This window comes from Rhinolophus hipposideros, assembly GCF_964194185.1.
Source record: "Rhinolophus hipposideros genome assembly, chromosome: 9".
In the NCBI taxonomy this organism is placed as follows: domain Eukaryota; kingdom Metazoa; phylum Chordata; class Mammalia; order Chiroptera; family Rhinolophidae; genus Rhinolophus; species Rhinolophus hipposideros.
This window is the reverse complement of record NC_138055.1, coordinates 13,978,396-14,000,068: the sequence shown is the minus strand read 5'-3', so window position 1 is coordinate 14,000,068 and position 21,673 is coordinate 13,978,396. Positions and strand designations below refer to the sequence as shown.

The 21,673-nt window shown below is 40.7% G+C and overlaps 1 protein-coding gene across 1 annotated transcript in view; it reads left to right on the top strand.

Annotated features, from left to right (window-relative positions):
• POLR3B (RNA polymerase III subunit B) overlaps positions 1-21,673 on the top strand; it is a 115,515-nt gene that overhangs the window by 74,017 nt on the left and 19,825 nt on the right. The window contains exons 20-23 of the mRNA XM_081060968.1: positions 1,022-1,231; positions 3,618-3,776; positions 5,448-5,565; positions 8,345-8,487. Of these exons, the coding sequence (XP_080917094.1) occupies positions 1,022-1,231; positions 3,618-3,776; positions 5,448-5,565; positions 8,345-8,487 (630 nt within the window). The remainder of the gene's footprint in view (positions 1-1,021; positions 1,232-3,617; positions 3,777-5,447; positions 5,566-8,344; positions 8,488-21,673) is intronic.

Here is a 21,673-nt window from a genome sequence, read left to right as displayed (position 1 = left end):
TAGGCATTTTGGGGTACGTGGGTGTCGTGCGTGTATCATTCTGGAAGCATGAGAAAGACAGACTGACTTAAAGCTACCTTGTTAACCACTCGGGGAAAGAAGAGATACCTGAGAGAAGTTAAAGAGTCCCAGTAGCCCACAGTCAAGCTCAGCAGTAGGGCATATGTGAGTTTCCCAGTTTTAAGGTCTTTGAGTAGGACCAAGACGAGTAGAATGAAAGCCTCTTTTTTTAGGCAAGTCCATGAACCCTGATGAACCCCTATAGGGAAAAGGGAGAAGGGGGTAACGTTCTGATTTCATTTCCAGTTAAAAGCAACACCCTTTCAAGGTCCAATCAGGTGGGAAGGCTGGTTGCTAAGGAAGGAAGAGCTCATCCCTGATTTGACAGGGCCTTGTATTCCTTCAAGGAAAGGATCATGCCTTTCCCCGTTTTATATCCACTATTGGACACAGAGTAGGTGCTTATTAACTGCTTAATAAGTGAATAAATCTACTCTTCTCTGCTTTCACTTTCCTCTTCATTCTGTTCTCTCCCTTTTCTCTTGCTTTTTCATCTCCAATTTTTAGATTGTTTCCTGTTTATGAAATGTATCTGTTTCTTCCACTGTATAAGCTCCTTACCTGTCAGCACTGGGGCTGTTCTCCATACCTCCCCCCAGCAACTGGAAATGTGCCTGGAACATAGTAGAATGAAATACAGAATTATTGCCTTACTTATGAAATTAACCAGTAGACCAAAATTCCTCAAATGGGATCAATTGTGTAAATGCAATAAGTTGAAATTATTTGAAATTATTTAGAGTGTGATTTTTCTTCTTTGTAGGATTCTTAATATTACTGAGAAAAAATGCTTTTAAAAGTTGTTAGCCATCACAAGGGTATTGCCTTTGAAATGTTTGACCTGAAGATTTTCTTCATTTTAACTAGTAAAATTAATGTGCTTATCACTGTATTCATTGCTACCTAATCATTTGACAGAATGATAGAATGTCACATTTTGTTTTCTCCAATATCACTAAAGGTACCATTGGATACAACCAGCGGAACAGAATTGACACTCTCATGTATCTACTAGCATATCCGCAAAAGCCCATGGTTAAAACAAAGACCATTGAGTTGATAGACTTTGAGAAACTGCCAGCTGGACAAAATGCAACAGTTGCTGTGATGAGTTACAGTGGCTATGATATTGAAGATGCTCTTGTTTTAAACAAGGCCTCCTTGGACAGAGGTCAGTGAATTTTTGAAGCTCTAACACCAAAAGTTCTTGGTGCAGCATTAGAAATAGGGACGATCAGCGTAAAAGTCACTTGGTGTCAAAATGTTAATGTCAGTTTCGAGTGATTTGAATTTTATAATATACAAACAGGAGGCACTTATGTTTTGGTGTTGACTTTTTAAAAAATGAATGTTATGTAGAGGTAATTTGTTAAATGTGTTATTAAGGAATCTTCTTTTTCTTTGTTATTTTGCTGTATTGGTGACTCATATAATTCCTCAACAGAAAACATGTAAGAATTTATTTTCCAGCAGGAATTATAATAAATGAAATGTGTTTTTTGAATATATATAGTTATATATTCCACAACAAACCTGTAAGAGAGGGCAGTAGCAACATTTTTATGTAAAAGGCTATTCTTTTAACCGTATATCTCAACCCCATAATGTTACACGTTTTTGTTAGCAAAATGATAAAAATTAAAAATGCACATACATGAACACTGGCTTATAGTTTTCACTTTATTTTTTTATTTATTTGACAGTTGCCTTTGGCAAGTCACCACTTCATGGTTTGTTAGCCATCACCTGATCTAAAGTCTGACTTCTCTCTTCATAATCTCTTTTTCTTTTCCCTGTCTGGCATGCCCACTCTGCCTTCCCCTTCACTCTTCGTAGTTGCTAGGCAGCCGTAACAGTGCTCCTAGACATGTGTCTTTGGCATTAATGTTGGCTGCACTTAATTTATGCCTCTTTTTTTCCTCCAAATGACAACAGCCATGCTTTAAAACTAGATGTTTTCTTTTCTGATTAACTGGTAACGTTTATGTGGAAACCTGGAGACTTTGTGATATCTGTCAGAAACTCCGCAACACAATTTAATGATCTGAGTTTACTGTCCACTAGCTTTTAAGCTACCACCTGTAAATAAAATGTCCATTTACACTCAGAAGAAAACACTTCTTGATTTCCTGCAGTTCGGAATCACACTGCACTCTAGCACGTTGCGGTTAATGGCCATTGTACGAAATTTGAAGATCATGTAATGTTCCCAAGGCAGCTGGCTCTTGGAGCCGAGTTTATTACAGCCATGCACAACTTACCAGGAGCTGTAATGACTAAGACCGTTCTCAGAGACCCACAGACGTCTTCATCTGTCGTCCAATTGTAGAAACCTGTTGTTTCATCACACAGTCGCCTTCATATTTAAGAAATTACATTAGAGCACTGAGATTTTATTTAGAAATACACTTTTCCCTGACTGATTTTCTAAATTCACATTCTGAGATTTCTTGAAAATGTTCTGCTTTTTGCTGGAGCATCTAACTGAAGGATTTTATAGCCATGCATTTATTTTATCAATAATAGCTAGAATTTAATCATGAGACATTTTCCTATTTAAGTGAACTCTTGACATGGCTCAGTATATCCTGAGGAGATTAGAGAGAGAAGCCAGTTTAAAGTAATTGCTTGACCAAAGGGAGAAGTGCGGGGGTTGGAGTGGGGGAAATGTAGCCACAGAATCTTGGGAAATGATATTTAGTATTGAAGAAAGACAGCTCTTTTGGGCAGTTCTACACTGATGAATCTTTTTGTGGGATTCAGTGATTGAGTTTTGTTCCATCTGAATATTTTCTGTTAATTTTGCTTATTTTTTTTAATATTTAAGTTGTGGTTGCTCTCAGGCCTTTTCCTTCATCCACTAGATAAATGTGATCTAAAAAGAATTTGATTACTAAGTAAACACTAATCTTCAGGGCAGAGGCAAACACTCTCTCCCGTTAAAACCGTTTGATTGCTTCTTATCATTTTCTCTCCTCTCTGGAGAAAAATGAATTTTGTGTCTGTGCTGCTTGTTCGGGACTTCCTCTGAATGCCACAATTTCCAGAGAAGGTTAGCAGAAGTTATGTGTAGGAGGAATCCTGGCTCATCAGTGGGCGTGGTCTGTCTCAGCTCTGCCACCAACTTGCTGGGTGTCCTTGGTCACTGAATTTCCCTGGGCCTCGCTTCTAGCGCCTGTAAGACAGAGGGGCTAAGCCAGGTGATCTCTGAGGCCCTTTCCAGTTCTCACATTGTGTGGCTCTGGGCTCTAAAAGAGCCACAATGACACGTAGGTTTCTCTCACCTTCCTCCAACTTGATAAAATACGTATATTCCACACTGAAAATGGTCATAGAGATTCCAGTGTTTCCCAGTAGGTGGGGAGCAATCTTGAGCCAGTTCTTCAGATTAGCAGGTGGTTATTTGGTTTGGCCAGTCCCAGGTTATCCACATAAAGAGCAGTATTTTTGGAAGGGCGGTAGAGTGGGGTGGGTTGTTGAATAACACAAATCCGTGTTTTCTCACAGTTGTGTATTTATTACTCGTGGTTCTGATACCCATTTTGGTTTCATTTTAGGTTTTGGGCGTTGCCTTGTATATAAAAATGCTAAATGTACATTGAAGCGATATACCAATCAGACTTTTGATAAAGTGATGGGGCCGATGTTGGATGCTGCCACGAGGAAACCCATCTGGCGCCATGAAATTTTAGATGCAGATGGTATTTGTTCTCCAGGTAAAAGCCTTAAAGAAATCTAATGTATGTTTTTTGAAATTATAAAAGCTATTCAATAATATGTGTGAATATTTGGTAAACAATGCAGAAAAAGATAGCAACCGACAAAACTACTATCCTCACTCAACCAGTATGGTTATTTTTTGGTGAATTTCATTCTAGTCTTTTTATACATGTTTTTATATAGCAATAATCTATTCTAGTTATACTTTTCTAGTTATAATTTTGATTCATAGAAAAGCCACTTTAGAATAAGGTCATGTCCCTGCTACTACCCATGTCCCTGGTATGTCGTCAGGTGTGGACTCAGCTTACAGAGCAACCTTAAACTCTTCTTCCCCTAAAAAGTGTGACTCCATTCTAATTATACACTTGTAATGAATTTTGTTGATGCAACCCACAGCTCCTGCCCACGGGAGTCTTTTGGGTTTGTGTGGGCGACACAGTGATCAAAGGAGTGCACACAAACATGTCAAGTTACAACCAGGTTGTATATATATAAGGAGCCATGAGGCCATTTTACAGTAAGAGGATTTGACCTAATCAGGAGGATCGGGATCGCCCCAGAAGGGAGCTGAAATCTAAGGGATAGGTGGAGTCAACTGAGGAAGGGAGGAGAGGAGTGTGTTCTAAGCAGTAGAAAACGCTTGTGCAAGTGTCCTGTAGCTTGATATTTAAAGGATCAGGAAGAAGGCCAGTATGGCTACAACAAAGAGAGGTACAGGGGTGTGTGGTGATCATGAGTCTAGCAACAGAGAGGGAAGGAAAGAGAGAGAGAGGAGGAAGAAGAGGAAGGGAGGGAAGGGGGAGGGGAGAGGGGCCGGACGCTAGGCCTGTTGCCGTGTTACTGTTTTCATTATGATCCTAAAAGCCACGATAGAATCAGATACGGGTTTTGAAATGATCATTCTGACTACAGTATGGAGAAAAGAGTAGAAAGAGAGTCAAAATGGAGGTAGACCAGCGAAGAGCTCTCGCAACAGACCAGGTGACAGGAGCTGTGGTGAGGTGGACAGAAGGGTTGGGCTGGGGAGATTCTTCAGAGGGGAAATGAGCTTGACGTTGTCACGGATGGTGCATGATGGTAAGTACCGCACCCGCTGTGGTGCCCGAGCCACAGTGCATGGCTTCCCCTCCTTCTTGCTGCCTTCGTTTCTTGGAGAATTTCTTTCATGCTTAACCCAGGTCATGTGGCTGGGAAATTAGTGCTGTGACAGTACTGTAGTCGTTGCTCTTTGAGCTTACCATGAAGAGATGCAAAGCAAAGATGAGAACAGCAGGAAAAATCAAAGAAATCTGTTGGCTTCCTCATTGCCCAAGTTAAGTTGGCAGTGACTTGTTGAAATAACTATTAATAAAAATAAGTGATCCAAATCTAACACCCTAAGAGATCTGTAAAATTGCTACCCAATGACATGACATTTCTCTTGTTAACATGGTCCCCTAAATCACTTTCTTAATTGAATCCATACTGTGATCTGAATCTATGATTTTTTTCAAAAGGTCTTGCAAAATTACAAACGAGCCCTGCTAAACTCTAGTTCCCACTATACGGACTCCTTTTTTTTTCCTTCCATTTCTAGACTTCATGCATATAGTTTTATGCCCCAATAATCTTTACATCCCACACAGATGATAACGATTTGTCTAACACCCTTCTCTCTGTCTTAGGTGAGAAAGTAGAAAACAAACAAGTGCTTGTGAATAAATCCATGCCCACAGTAACTCAGATTCCTTTGGAAGGAAGTAACGTACCACAGCAGCCACAGTACAAAGATGTGCCCATCACGTATGTATTAGTGATTGTGCTTTGGAAATGCATAGAAAGATTTAAACAAACAGAAGAAGAAGGAACAGGAGAAATTAGAAGCTGGCTCTTGGAGGGTTGGAGAACTTAGAAATCGCAATTTTGGGTACCATAGTTGTCATGAAGACAGCATGGCATGGAAGATAAAACTGGGCTCTGGAATCGTGTAGACCTTCTAACTGTGTTTGAGTTTTGGGCAAATAGTCAGGGTTTCCAGGGAGAGGAAACAGTGAGATGAAGGACATGGGCATAAAAACGTTCCACTGAGGAAGGGCTCAGGACCCTTCACTGAGTCCTATAAAATGAAAAGCTGTTTTCGAATTACAATGGTGGTTATGCTAGTTGGTTTTCTTCCTGTCCTCAAGGAAGATATCTTTTTCTATTCAAAGGTGGGCCCTCCTTCTCCTGGGTTTCATTCCATCCACTCTCTTAGGGACCTTCCTCTGTCATTTTCTCTTCTGTTCTCCCATATGTTCAACCTGTTTTCTGTTGATTCCTTCCTCACAGGCTAGAAAATGTGCACAAATATTTATCTTTAAAAAACAATAAACCCTTTTTCTGGACCTGGTGTTCTTTTCTAGCTACCACTCTCCTCTTCCTTTCACCACAAAGCTTCTCAGAAGAGTGGTCTGTAATCTCTGCTTCCGCTTCTTACATTCTGTGTGCTCCCTAAGCCCTCTGAACCTCCTCAGCCTCCTGCCTCTTCATCCCATTGAAAAGGTGCTGGAAGAGGTCACCAGAGACAGCCTAGTCATTTGTTTCACTGAAGAAATATTTCTGGGGGGAAAACAAGAAAGATTTCACTTACTCTGCCAGAAACTGTTCTAGGTGCATGGGCTAACACAGTGAACAAAGCAGGCAGAAATCCTTGCCCTCATGGAGCTCATACCCCTGTGAGGAAAGAGATTGTAAACAATAGCAGAACTCACAGGTGGTCAGATTGGCCAAATTCAATGGGCTCTTCCGTCCTAACCTTCTTGCAAGCTGAGACTGTGTCTCCTTTGTTCGCTGTGTATTCCCAGTACCTGGCACAGTCCTTCGTACATTATAGGTAATAAGCAAATAGTTGTCAAATGGGTGGATGAGTTTCATACGACCTTTCTAGAACATTTGACACCACTGACATCCCCTTCCCTTGATTTTGTGATACTGCTGTCACCTGGCCCTCCCACCAGTCTAATTACTCCTTCTCTGCCTCCCTGCTTGCCTCGCTGTGGTGGCCTTACCCTGGCTGGTGTCTCTTTGCACTTGTCTGGATGAGCTCACCCGCTCCCAGTGCTCCAGTCGCTCTCCTTTTGCTAATGACTTCCAGATAGACATATGCCCAATTCTAGCTCTTGGACAGCTTTACAGGGGCCCCAGGCCAGACCAAAACCATCTTCCTCCCCACCCTAAACAGGCTCCTCCTGGATCCTTCTTTTGGTGAGTGGCACCACCATCCAGCCAGTCACCTGTAACGCAGACCTCTTTGCCTTTACCTGCTACATACACGAAAGCCCAAAGCCTGTAGGTTCAGCCAAACCTATAGGTTCTCTCTCCTTAGCTATTCTCTTACCCTCTCAGTGACAGCTGTTGCTGTCTGAGTTCTGGTCCTCTTTTCCTGCTGGACTCTTATTAATCGGTAGCTACACATCTGTCTCCAGTCTTGCCTCTCTCAGGCACTCTCTATGTTACTGCCAGACTGATTTTTTCTAAGTTACTCATCTGGTCATGTGACTCTCTTGAGAGAGTAAATAGAGTAAAACTTGAGTAGATGGAGTAAAACTCTTAGTGACAATGTTAACTGCTGGATAGAGGCCGAACAAAATAGTAATTCCTACAGGACTGCCCACGCCCTTCGGCATACCTCTGTAGCCTTCCCCCTTTGCACACTGGGCCCCATATTTCTAGTAAATTGTCTCTCACTCTCCAAACATCCCATCCATTTCAGGCCTCTGGCATTCGCTCCTACTGCTCCCTCTGCCCTTCCACTGATCAAGTCTCAGCTCTAGGGTCATCTTCTCTCTGAAGCCATCCTTGATAGCATGCCCCTCCCCGCCACCTCTCTTCTCCCCAGCCGCTAACAGGATTGACCATTCTCTTCCTGGGGTCTTCCCTGTTCTCTGTAGCACTGACATCTTCACTACACTTTTCTTTCTCTCTACCTTTATAGCATTGTGAGTTCCTCGGGGCAGGAGCCATGTCTACCTAATCTTTGTATGTCCAGCCTACAAGGACCTGACACAGAGAAGACTTAATAAATGTTTGTTGTATGAAAAACAGATAAGAGGCAAAGTGTGTGAAAAAAATTAACAGGAAAGCTCAATAGATAAAAGTAATACTTAAAAAGGTGGTTAAGAACTTATTGTCAAGTTCAGACATCAGCTCAAATCCCAGGGCCACTTCGTATGAGTTGTGTGTCTTAGGCAAGTATTTACCCTCTATGAGCATCAGTTTTCCTTGTTCTCCTTATAATAAAGGAATTGAATTCCTTTTAATAAAGGAATAATGATATGTGAATAATATGTGCACTGAAGATGAGATTGCATTATGTCTGCCTCATAAGTGCTCAGTAAATGTTAGCCATTTTAAACCAGAACTATAAAGGGGAAATTGTAACATTTGAATTTAATGTGTTGAAGAGGAAAGTCCTTTTTTTAGAGCCCCAAATGGGAATATCAACATATTCTGTTGTAAATATTCAATAAAATATGGCCAAGCGTTTTAGGTTCACAAAGGACAGTTTGAACACTCTGTTTCAGTGACTTCCTCTTAATATTAGCTACAAAGGGGCAACGGATTCGTATATTGAAAAGGTGATGATATCTTCAAATGCCGAAGATGCTTTTCTGATCAAAATGCTGCTGAGACAGACAAGGCGTCCGGAGATTGGGGACAAATTCAGCAGTCGTCATGGGCAAAAAGGTAAATTGTTTCATTTCTCAACTTGTTTATGAAACTGAATGTACTAAAGTATTTATTAATCATAGATGTAAGAAATGTTTTATAACTTTTCCCTATTAAAAATTTGACTGTTTGAAATATTATGACATTATTATCAAAATTATTCTTGTCTTGTTTCTCAGATTAGCCTATTTATATTTTAATGGCATTTAAAAATATACTGTAGAATGGCTCCTCTCTGCTATTTATTTCATCCTCCTGCAACTGCTCATCCAAAATTATAAATACATTCCAGATGACGTTCCTGCTGAAGTACAGGTAGCTGTTCAGAAAAACAAATAGTGATACCTCCTTTTATGTGAGGTACATATTTAAACTACTATATGTTCTCAGTACCATAGGATGTCAGCACTAAAAGATACCTCAGAATGATCTGCCCCTTTGTTTAACCGATGAGGAAGTTGAGCCCCTGCGAATTAAGCAGCCGGTCAGGGTAGTCAGCTAGTTGGTTGCTGAGTTGGTGTTGAACTCAGGTCTCTCAACTCCAGTACAACGTTTTGTCCACTGCACAGCGATCCCTTTCCTAGACGGAATCTCCATCAGATCCCATTGGAAATCCTTGCTCTTTTCGCTCAGGGCTACTGCTGGGCTATTATCCATTTGTGGTTTTGATTTGTTTTGTTTTATCTTCAAAAAACATAGCACTATGTCACTAGTATTGATTAACTTATTATCAGTAAGGTTTCTTTTAATCAATATACATATTGTTTAAAAGTGGAGAGGTAGTCCTGGAATTTGAATTGTGGCTCTGTCTGCCACGTGCTAGTTTTAATAGCAACAGCAACAGCTGACACTTTTGTACCACTAACTGTGTACCTAGGAGTGTGCTCAGGACGTCACATATTCTGACTCATTTACTTCTTATACCATCCTGGGAAGCAGGTACTATCATTATCCGCATTTTACAGAAGAGGAAACAGAAGCACAGAATGGTTAGTAGCTTGCCCAAGGTCTCCCCAATTGGTGAGAACCGGTTTTTGAACCTGGCAGCCTGGCTCGAGTCTATGCTCTTTACCTGACAGCTTTACCAGAACAGCTAGGCTGTCCTGACTGTTACGCAGTTAGCATCGTGCTTGGCACATAGTATGTGCTGAAGAAAGGATAGCAAGGATTGTTTTAACCTTGGCTGTTACGCATTCTACTCTTCAACCTTGAATCTCACCTTTGCTTATAAATTACTAGTGTAACATTTTCTTGTTTTTAATTGATTGGTTTGAAGGTAACTACACCTTATGTTCTTGCTGATGTTAGCTGTTTATTTGCTAAGCAAGTATGTCAAATATTACAATTTTTTTGGTCACATCAATCCATCCTAGTCGTTATTCCATCAATGAAAGTTTTTCTGACTAAGGTACTATTTCATCAAAAGCATTTTTAGTTCAGTTGACAGATGCAAGATTATTTTAACCTGTCAATACTTGATAAGAAAGAATTGGTTCCATCTGTAAATATGACTTTGACTTCATACTGTTTTCTAAGATGTTCTGTTTTCTTTTTTCACTGCCTAAGAATTGGATTTATTTTAGCTTCTGGTATACCAAAAAAAAAAAAAATCTGAGAAAGAATTCTGATTGGCACAGTCATGTCCTCTTCCCACACTGGACCAACCAGCTGTGGTCAGGAGACAATGATACTGTCAGCCCCTTTGGAACCGCATTTGTTTATTCAATTTTTCAAACCTAGTTTTACTGAGTATTTATTATGTGTCAGTCGTTAGAATAAAGACCTTAGAATAAAGACGATCCGGGGTGTGGAGAGGACAGGTTGTCATATTAAAAATGGTGGTATTAATAAAACTCATTGAGAAAGTTACATTTATGAAGATGGTGAGTGACTTAGGTGAGTGCATATCTGAGGAAAGAGTGCCCCAGGCAGAGGGTAAGGGCAATACAAAGACCCTGAGGTGGGAGGTTGCTGAGGACAGTGTGGCTGGAGCAGAGTGAATGGGGGAGTGGGGAGCACAGCAGGAGAGGGCGACAGGTATGGGGGTGGTCATAATCACTGCCGCCACAAGGCTTCCGCTTTCTTTACTCTCAGTGTTTGGGGAGTCACTGCAGGGTTTTCAGCAGACATACGACATGATCTGACTTAGGATTTTAAAAAATCATTCTGGCTGATGCTACCTCTTAATACCTTTTGAGTATTTTTAAACATCTTTAGGTTCTAGTGTTTTCTGCTGCTTACCAGTGACAATCAAATTCTCTATATTGAAACCACTTCTCTTTCTCTCTTGGTCTTGACAACTTCTGAGATGCACTCCTAAGTCATTCTGGGGTAACCATAACCTTGTTTACCACCTCTGTTCTACTTGACCTATTACCAGGACAAGAGCAAAGCTGGATTCTCTTCTTACAAAATGTTGGCACTGGCAGCTTTGCAAGAATGCACACCATAAGCGAGCATCTCCATTCTGAATCACTTTACAAATTTCAGATATCCCAAATCCTTGTACTAAATCCCAAATCCCAAATACTAAATCCCAAATACTAATCTAATCCCAAATACTTTAATTCCATTAGAGTATTATGTGAAGATTTGAAGGCTGGGATATATTTCAGCAATTATCCACCATGTTCTAACTCCATTAAACTTTCTGAAGGCAGGGACCATGTCCTCATATTTTCATAAAGCCTGATAGAGCCTTTCTCATCGTTGATGTGTGGTAGTTTATAATGGTTTACTACATGAATGAATTGAAGGTAGGGGAAATGGAAATGGACAGATTCTCTTCCCTTGATGGATTGATTTTGCACAGGTTTTAACCTATACATTGTATGTGAGTGTGTGTGTATAGTATAGACGAAGCAGTACTTTTGAAAATGAAAAACATAATTTGATCAGTAAGTTCTTATAAATATAGACCTCTAGGTAAAATGTCAGTAAGCCTTTGTGCTGTTGCGTTTTTCAAACTATTAATATGATAGAGATAATGTGCATTGACAGAAGTGGTTTCCAACTTGCAGTGACTTGAAACAGCAGATTTTAGAGAGCTGTTCAATCTTCGAGGAGCTTTGACTTGTGCATGTCGACACAAAACCGAAAGAAGCCCTCCTGGGTTTAGATGACCTTTCGCTTGTAGTGAGGACTTTATCTTGCTAGTTTTCCTTTTCCAGATGGCCTAATCCAAGGGTAAAAACCTTCTGATTAGCCTGGATTCCCTTGATGGTTCCTTCTTTCACAGCTTCATCAGATTTATTGAAAAGTTGGGGGGGAAACAAGCAAACAAACAAAAAAAGTAGGTAATGTAAGCTTTTAACAGAGTAATGGAAGGAATGACATAGAACCCCCGTAATGGAACATAAGTTTTATTTTTTTAGGTATAACTTTTTATCAAGTCATAAGTGCATATGGTTTTAAAATGTCAAAAAGTACAGAAAAGGAGGTTTTTGTACTGATAAACATCAGTCTCTGCCTTCTAATTTTGCTTCCCAGAAGCAATTTCTTCTCATTTTTACCTTCGTATTTCTAAATAATATTCTTAAACAGCTATACATTCATTAACCATTTTAGATAGTGATTTCCTATTACATGATAGATATATGTTACCTCTGTTCCCTACTCTCCACCCCCACCCCCTGCATAGATTTATCATAATTTGGGGTTACTTAATTATTTAGATTGCATTATAATGACTACATAAATATTGTTCACTTCTAAAGCAAGCAGTTGTTGAGTGCATTTCCTTTGTTATATAACTTTATTGTCTTCTGAAGTTAATCTTATTTTTTAAATTTTCCTTATTCTTATTACCATTCTTCTACACCGTCAACAGCCTCTCAGTACAGTTGTCCATATGATCAGTAGTCTGTCGGGACCATATTTTTTCCAGAAGATCTCCTTTGTAATGACCCCCAGTCTTCCTACTCCAAACTGGTGGTGGTTCTGTGAACCAAAGCTTCCCAGTGCTAAGAAGTGGTAATAGATAGATGAGCTGGGACATCGGTGCCCCAGGAGTGCTGGGCAGGGCCTGAGGCGGCACGGCCATGAGCAGCCTCATATGTGTGCCCTAGGAGTGTCTTCCAAAAAGGTTGTAAGGCACTCTGTTAGTTTGCTATGGCTGCTGTAATAAAAATACATAGACTGGGTGGTTCAAACAACCGAAATTTATTTTCTCACAGTTCTGAGCCTGGAAGTCTAAGGTCAGGTGTTGGCAGGTGTGGTTTCTCCTAAGGCTTCTCTCCGTGACTTGCAGGTGGCAGCTTTCTCCTTGTGTCCTCACGTGGTCTTTCCTCTGTGCAGGAGCGCATCCTGCTATCTCTCCCTCTTCTTATAAGGACACTAATCATACGATTGGGGCCCACCCCAATGACCTCATTTAACCTTAATTACCTCTTCAAGGCCCTATCTCCAGATGCAGGCACATCCTAAGATGTCCAGAGGGTTAGGTCTTCAACGTATGAATTTTGGAAGGACACAGTCCATAAGACATTCTAAGTCTGCTGAATGTTAATCATTTATGAAATTCCCACTTGAGCCCCTATTTCTTGGCTCTTCCCATGTCACATTTTCTCCTCTCCCCCCCGTAGTGGAATACTCCATTCATTAAGTCACGTATGTTTGAACATGTTCTGTCTTCATACTTGATTTATACTTTGATTGGATGTAGAATTCTAGGTTGAAACATTCTTTTCTCTAAGGATTTTGATGGCACTGCTACATTATCATCTAGAGTCCACATTACTTACACGAGTGAATTGTAACATCATTCTTCCTGATCTTTTTGTGTGTGACCTGTTTTTGTCCCTCCTTTCCTTCTTCCTGCTTTCCCTCTTTCTCCTTCCCCACTGCACTCCAAATCCCCACTCAGAAGCTTTTACTATCTTCTATTGGAATTCTGACCTTTCATAGACCTGTTTTTCATTCCTTATGCTAGGAAATAGTTCTGAATCCTTGGAAGTTCAAGTTCTTTTAATTCTTGGACATTTTCTAATATTGTTTTGTTGATAATTTCCTCTTCATCATTTTCCTTGTACCCTTTCTGGTTTTCTTATCAGATATTAGATCTTCCAGATTGATGCTCCAGTTTTCTCATCATTTTCCCCATTGCCCATTTCTTTATTTTCTTATTTTTCTTTCTAGGAGATTTGATGACTTTATTTTCCAGATTTGTTTTCTTTAACCTTTCATATTTTTAATTTCTAAATAAGTTTTAAATTTTAATTTATACTCTTCCTTTTTATAGCCACAGATATATATTTTTGGTTTTTTATTTTGTTTTTAGCTTTACAGTTTTGGGGTTTTATTTTTTCTTTTTGTTTTTCTTTTGTTCTTAATTTTGTCTTTATTTCTTGAGATGTTTCTGTCCCTCCTATGTGTTTTAGGGTCTGATTTTTTGTTTTTGTTGGAAGCTTTCCTCTAATGCCTGGTACCTACTTGAACAACAAAAAGAGATTGGAAGCTCTATGTCCCAGGTAGTGAGCGTCTTAACTGGTGGAAGTCGTTGTAGGGTGATCAGGCATTGAACCCTTCTTATTGGTGGTGCCATTCAGTTTCTACCTAGGATCTTTGTAACTGCTGCCTGCAGGTTAGAGTTAGGAGTGAAGGCAGGGATAGTGTTTAAAGCAACCGCTGACCTAAGAGCCAGGTAGAGACGGGGCTGCAGCCCACACAGTGCACAGACTTTCATTTAATTCCTCTTTATCAGGCCAGTACCTCACCCCACCCTCTGCTGTGCTTGCTACCCTTGGATCTCGGTTCATTGTCATTCAGTTTCTCAAGTAAGGATGGGGAAGAATGGTAATTTCCTCGCTATATGGGTTGGGGAATAGAAACTTGGGCTCTGGTGATTTCTTATACAGACATTTATTTCTACAAGTATTTATTAAGTATCTTCTAAGTGTCTGATTGTATTCTAGGCCCTAGTGATCAGCAGTCAACAAAACAGACAAAATTCCATCCTTTGTGGGGCTTACATTCTCGTGTGAAAGAGAGAAAATGAATGAATGAGAAGTGTTGAGATGAAAGCAATAAGATTGAGAGGTGACTAGGAAGCATGTTGTAGAGGAGGAGTGTGGTTACTGGTTGAGATTTTAGGTGAAGTGGTTGAGGAACACCACCTCACTGAAAAGGTGACATTTGGGTAAAGACCTGAGAGAAGTATGGGAGCAGACCAAACCCCCTCTGGCTGAAGAGCACTGGAGGTAAAGGAAGACCTGAGGCTGGAGCTAGCCTGGTGTGCTGGCGGTCCAGTCAGAAGGCCATTGTGGCCAGAGCAGAGCCAGTGAGCGGTGACTAGTCAGATATGAGGCCATCTGTGAACCTGTTTGAGTGAGAGGGCCAGCCGCTGGAGGAGTTTGAGCAGATGAGAAATAGGACCTGGTTTGTTCTGGCTACTGTGGGGCACAAGGGACAGAGCAGCTAAAATGCTAGTACAGTGACTTGGGTAAGAGTTGGTAGTGAGTGGGAAAAGCATAATAATAGGGAAATGGTAAGAAGGGAGCAGTCTAGACAGCTTAAACATAGAGCCCACTGGAGTTGTTGATGGATGGGGTGACTTTGAGTCAGTCTTCCTGTTTTCAGCCCCACACTTCATCCCACTTTTATCAGTACTGTGTCTGCGTTTTCTGAGTCTTCCCAGTAATGGGGTAAAGGCTGAATCAGCTCACTTCTTCATACATCCTCTTCAGGTACTTAAGTTTACCGTGCTCCTTCTGCTAAGCCACTTACTGTTCTTTCCTATATTCGTGAGTTTTCAAAATTGTGTGATTATCTCTTGCCCAGTCTTTTTTTCCTTACAGGTTTATACCTTAATATTTTTCAACTCATGTTAGTGAGCTTTGGAGAGTAAGTGGAGATGAACGCATTTCATCTGCCATGTTTATTGGAAATCCATGTCTACGAGTATTCGAGAATGTTCAACACAAGATTGCTAAGTGTGCTCAGTTTTTTTCACTATAATTTATAGAACTGAAATTAAAATTATTTTAATAAAAGGTTATTTAATAAAAGGTTATTTAATAAATTATTTTAATATAAGAGAAGGATTTTTAGAGCACCAACCATTTGTCTACTAACCAGAGCCTTGTCTCTAGGCCTCTTATTTTTATTGGTTATTTTAATCATTTCTAAAATTGAAAGCTAACTTAAAAATGTTTAAAGCTCACATACTCAGAATTAAGAAGTGCTAACAGTCGTCAAAAGGGTGTTAATCACATTGTTAATTCTTAATTATCTGAGAATTGCTTATGTGTTTTCTGGATTGTTATTGTAACTAGGTGTACTGTTTTGATCCTTTCCTTGAATGTTACTCATCTGAAGCCAGGAACATGACAGTAGTGGAACCTATTTTTTTAAGTCCTTTTCATTGATAAATAAAATTGTAGAGATTCAAAAGTAGCAATAGTTTTGCGTGTATATATTGTTGTTAAGTATGCAGAATACTTTGTTGGCTGACTTCAGTAGGGTCATTGAGGATAGGAAACAGGCCCTCCTAATTTATTTAACCCAAACCTCCAACACAGCACGTTGCATGTAATATGATATCTGCTCAGTATGTTCGTGGAATAATTTATTCAATAAAATATCTTAAACGCACAGATATAACAAACCAAAAATCACCCCTCCCAAATTAGTGTAATTTATTCTTCCTAGTACATATCAGAAATAGGCTGTCTCATCTTTATCCAGATGGTACTAGGAGTTTCATCACCCAAGACTCACAGCTCCCCAATCCTAATTTGAGTAAAGACCTGAGAAAAGTAAGGGAGCAGACCACACAAGCCCACTGAAGCTTTTGCAACCACAATAACTAAATACACATGCCCACCCATATGCGTACCATGGGCACCAATGAGAATCTGCCTCGACAGCCCTAGAGAAATCTATTTGGTCTAATTAAATCACTAGTGTGGGTTTAATACTGTGTTGGGCTCTCTGGGAGGTAGAAAGGAAACTCAACGCTTGGCTAATGCCCATGAGGAGCTGGCTGCGTACCTGAAGCAGAAACATGAATACAAAGGATTACATCAAGTTCCGTGATAAATTATACGGTAAAGACCATTCACGAGAGAGAAGTTGAGAGTTTATTGTGGACAGGAGTAAAACCTTCGCGTTTGAAGAGACCTTTTAGAAGTCTAGTCTAAATCCGTCTTCCCAGTAGAAGAATGCCTTTTGGATGACCTTTGGCAGATGGTTTTCCACTTTGCATATGGCATGTGAAGGGAGGCCCTCTCTGCTTTCTGAGGCAGCCTGTGCTGTAGTGGCACCGTCCCAATGGTCCTATTGGGCTGAGTGCACGTGTCTGTAATGGACACCCATCAGTCATGCCCTGTCCTATGGGGGACTGACTGGGCACATTCCCCCTTTCTTCATGGCCCCTCTGTGTTCAGCATTTAAAGAAAGCCTCAGGTTGAGAAAGAGTATAGCAGAGAAGTAAAGGTCGTGAGCGCTAAATGAGCTATTTTATCCCTTTATGCCGTGGCCGCCTCCTCTTTGCAATGGAGTTTCCTAGCAGTTGTTGTGGGGATTAAACAAAATAATGTACAGTGAACACAGTGCCTGGTGCACAGCCCGCGGTTAGTCAAGGTGAGTTGCTGCCTTCAGGTCTGCCCTGTGTCGTCTGCTGCAGCTGGCCAGGAAGGGAATGCTTCTGAGATTGAGTGGGAGGTGGACCTGGAGGGCTGTGGTGAAGGTGGGTCTCGTGGACAAAATGGTGGACAACAGAGAAGAACGAATCCAAGGGACCTGCTGACTGGCAGGCATAGAGAGGAAAGGGGCCACTGTGACTGGTTGTAAGCCTGGTAACTGAGGGCACCGACCACAAAGCAACATGGTACCTCGGGTGTACCAGGCACTGTTCTAGATCCTGGAAATACAGTGGCAAACAAAACAGACAGGGCCTCACTCTCCTGGGGTGGATGTTCCCTCAGGGAAGGAAGCAGATGAAAAGAAGTAAACAAAAATACAAACACGATAAAATAAGGTAGTGGTTAGTGCTGTACGTGAGAATGATGTGAAAGAGTGACTAGTTTGGGGTGAGGGGCGGGGTACTTTCGATGAATGATCAGGAACAGCCTCTTGGAAAAGGTGACGTTTGAGCTGAGACCTGACGGATGAGAAGGAGCCAGCCCTGAGGCGTGAACGAGCTTGGTGTAAAGAAACAGAAAAAGTCCAGTCATATGCTGGAGGAGGCGCATGGTATGAAGTATGGTGAGAAAAACAGAATAGGAGCACGTTCTACAGGGCCTTGTAGCCAAGAAAAGAGTTTGGACTTTATTCTTAATATGCTGGGAACCGGTAGGCCTGTTGGATGGTGACTGTAAGCAAAGGAGTGACAAGATCTAAGCTACCAATTTAAGAGATCACCCTCGGTTCCATATGGAGGACAGATTGGAGGGGCCACCAGTGAGAGAAGCAGGGAGACTAATGCAGAGTTCCAGGCAAGAGAGGCTGGTGGCTTGGACTAGGGTAGTAGTGGGAAAAATGGAGAGAAGTTCCGCATTCCGGATATACTCTGGAGGTAGAGCCAACAGGACTTGCCGAGAGCTGAGATGTGGCAGGGGAAAAAGACAGGAACTGAGGATGAGGTTTGTGGCCTGGGCAGCTGGTGATGCTGTTTCCAAGATGGGGAGGATTGGGAAGGGATCGTGTTCTGCAGTCAGGCAGGGGCGGGGGCTGAGAGTTTGGGCCTCGGGTTGGAGATGCCCACTAGACTCCAGGTAAAGATGGTGAGTACACAGTTGGGTATAGAGTCCGGCACTCTAATGCGAGGTTAAGGCTAGAGGTAAAATTTGGGGTCATTTGCATATACATTTATACCTTGTTTCCCCGAAAATAAGACCTAGCCGGACAACCAGCTCTAATGCGTCTTCTGTAGCAAAAATTAATATAAGACCCGGTCTTATTTTACTATAAGACTGGGTATAATACTATATTATAATATACTATGATATGATATGATATAATATAATATAATAAATATAATATAATAATATAATACTGGGTCTTATATTAATTTTTGCTCCAAAAGATGCATTAGAGCTGATTGTCTGGCTAGGTCTTATTTTCAGGAAAACAGGGTAGTATTTTACCTTTTGTGTATTAATAATTTACAGGCATTTTCATCTATCTCCCATCCTTTAACCTTTACAGTTCTAGTTGGTATTCTTATTCCTACTATATAGAAACAAACTGAAGCCCAGAGAGTTGAGTATCTTGCTTACCATGGCTTAATTCTGGCAGAGTCTGGATTTGAATCCAGGTTTTTGATTCTTAGTGCATTGCCTGTTGAATCTGGTTCAGGTGGCTTTCTCTTCTGATAGCCCATTACTACTCTGCCCCCAGGATTGCCATATTTCCTGAGATTTCGCCTTGGATAGGACATAGCCTTTTCCTGAGACTGAATCTAATATTTCTTACATCTTTTTTGTGTCTCTTCCATAAGGTGGTCATCTTAAAATTCCCAGTCTTCCTGGATAAACAACTTTACACAGCACTTCTCGGCCACCAATCCACAGTAAATAAATACTATTCCCCCCCATACCTTATTCTAGAAATGCCTGCTAAACCCTCGTATTAAGATATACTCCTCACATAGAACCCTGTTTTCAGGTATCCCTTTCCTTCTAAAATCAACTCATTGTAAAACACTGTCCCTACTCCCTTCTTTAATTGGTCCTCTCTGTCAGGTTTTAGCAGTCATAGTTAAAATTCAAAATCTATCAAGTATGTGAGCAGATGTAAAAGGTGTAAAAGATGTAAAAGCCCTTAAGTTGGACCATTCTCGGGATTCAGCTGGCTAGCTGTCACAGTTAGGCTCAGAAAAGGAGCGATGACACTGAGCTGATGTGGAACATTCATGTGCAGCAGGCACAGCTGGCAGCGTCTCTAAGGATCCACGCAATAACCTAGCCCTTCGTGTGGGGCCCAAAGATGAACTGGATCAGACCAAAAGTTGGATGTTGGCAAGTAAAATATGAATGAAATGGAGAAAATAGTCCGTAACATCATTTTTGCTACTTGTGCTTGATAGGAGCTGATAAAAATTTCATAGTGTTGTGAATTTTCAGGGTATGTGTGTCACACACACCATGATTCCTGAAGTGATTTGTTTCTGTTTTGGTCTAGATACGCACCAGAGTAAGGCCAGTGGTTAGCTAAACCTAGTTTCACTGTTGACATGTAGAGTTGTTTGGAAATAGTTTTTTGGTTTTTTTGTTTTTCTTTGTAGCATCACCTGCAAGCCGACACATGTGTGTTCTCTCTGAGAAAATGTAAAGATTATTTTGATTTAGTGTATCTTTATGCCCACCTCTTTCCCCCCTCCATTTAGAGCATTAAGTTTGTTACAGGTGTTAAGAAAGCAGTGTGGCCCTGCACGTTGCCTGATTTTTGTCTTTTGTTAAAAGTAGACTTTGACGGAACTGTTGTTAGAGGTTCTGTTTATACACCCATAGTGTGTAGATTGAATTTCTGCACCTGATACCTCTGAAAATATCTTCTCTAACAATCAGAGGAGACTTGAAACTTGTTTCATTTCATAGAACATGAGTATGTATCCTGCGAGAGCCTGAACATTTCAAAGGTGGTAGGATAACAATAGCGAAATGAAACAAATGTGAGGCAGAAACAAAAGAGCAGTAGTTTATGTGAGGAGAGAGCTCAGGAAGGAGATGGAAGAGGAGGAATGAGTGGGTGAACTGGAGCAGGAAAATCAGTACTGAGTGGTTGGGGACCAATATCAGTGCTGTTTGATGAGCCAAGATTGAATGTAACTGATCAGAGGAGGCCCACGGAAGAAAAAGTGTTTGATCAGTAGCTGTGAAAAATGTGACAGACCCAGTAAGCAGCATTGCCTTCTGTCACCTCCAGAATGGAGATGGCTTAAGCAGAGAGAGTCAAGGAAGAATACAAGGAGAAAGTATTTCATAAAGAAAAGGCTGTCCCAATTAGCATACAGACTACTCCAGCTTGAGAAGCAGGCAGGATTCATTCATAGCACACTTTTTAGATAAGGGAGTTCAATGCTGTCTTCTAATGAGAAATTCAAAGACGTTAATAAAGCACAGTCCTCCTTTGGGCCTTTGTGAGGTCCATTCTGTACCTTATCAGTAAATGTGCAGTGAATCGGCTTCCCCTCAAAGAGTTGGGCCTTTGATCAAGAATCTCTAGAATAGTCCATCCTTTAGTAGAATGCAAAATACTGGAACAGGTGAGATGATATAGTAATAACTTTCAATGCACCAAAGTTCTGAATTTGTTGTGTATTTGTTTACAAAGAAAGTTTTTTAGTTTTGCTTTAATTTCAGCTTGGGAGAAGTATTCAAACCATGGTCTTGATCTCCTTTCCGAGTGTTCTAGACTTCTAGACACCTGAATGAAGCCATGACTTACATGATAGAGGCATAATGATGCTCCATGGAGGGAAATAGAGCAGAACATGGGTCTGGGATGTTCTCCATGTCTTAGCTTCATATTCTGTCTTGATCAGTTTATAGACAGAGTTAAAGATAGGAAGAGACATCCACATATAATGCTGATCGGAGTCAAGTTTGCAACTAGACTGTTTATTAAAATCAAAATAACTTATGTAAGCCTCTTTAACTTTGGTATAAGTTCTATATAAAGGTAACTCATCTTTATCGTGAACCTTGCTTTTTCTGATGGTTAGTGTATTTATTAGAAGGTGAATAAATGTCCTGTTTTGTTTTTTAATTCTTTAACAGAAAATATCTGTCGGCCTAAGGAATTCCCAAGTCTCATTTCAGTGTTCAGACAAACCAAATTATTATATTTCCAGATTTCCTCTTACTTTTGCTGCGGTTCACAATGAGGGAGGAAAAAGTGGACTCCTTTGATGTGGGGAGGGGGAAAGGCAATATATCACTTCCCTGAAAGAACGTTTCTCAGTCTCTCATGTGAAAAAGGATTAGCACCTCCAACAAAGGTCTTGTAGATCACAGAATCAGGCAGTAATGCCAACCAGTATTCCTAAGGAGAGGAAGAACTCTATTTGAGCAAGTGTGTTTGTCCTGGCAAACAGAAGCTTTTTAATAACTGCAAATCTGAGATAATGGCATACTCTCCTTGGTATCTCCCCCTAAATCCTCAGGCAGCTAGTTTAAATAGAGTGAAGTCAACCTTAGTTTTAAAAGAGAAGCATAGTCTTATCAAAACGCAGGTTTTTCATGGAATGGTTCAGTGTGTGTAT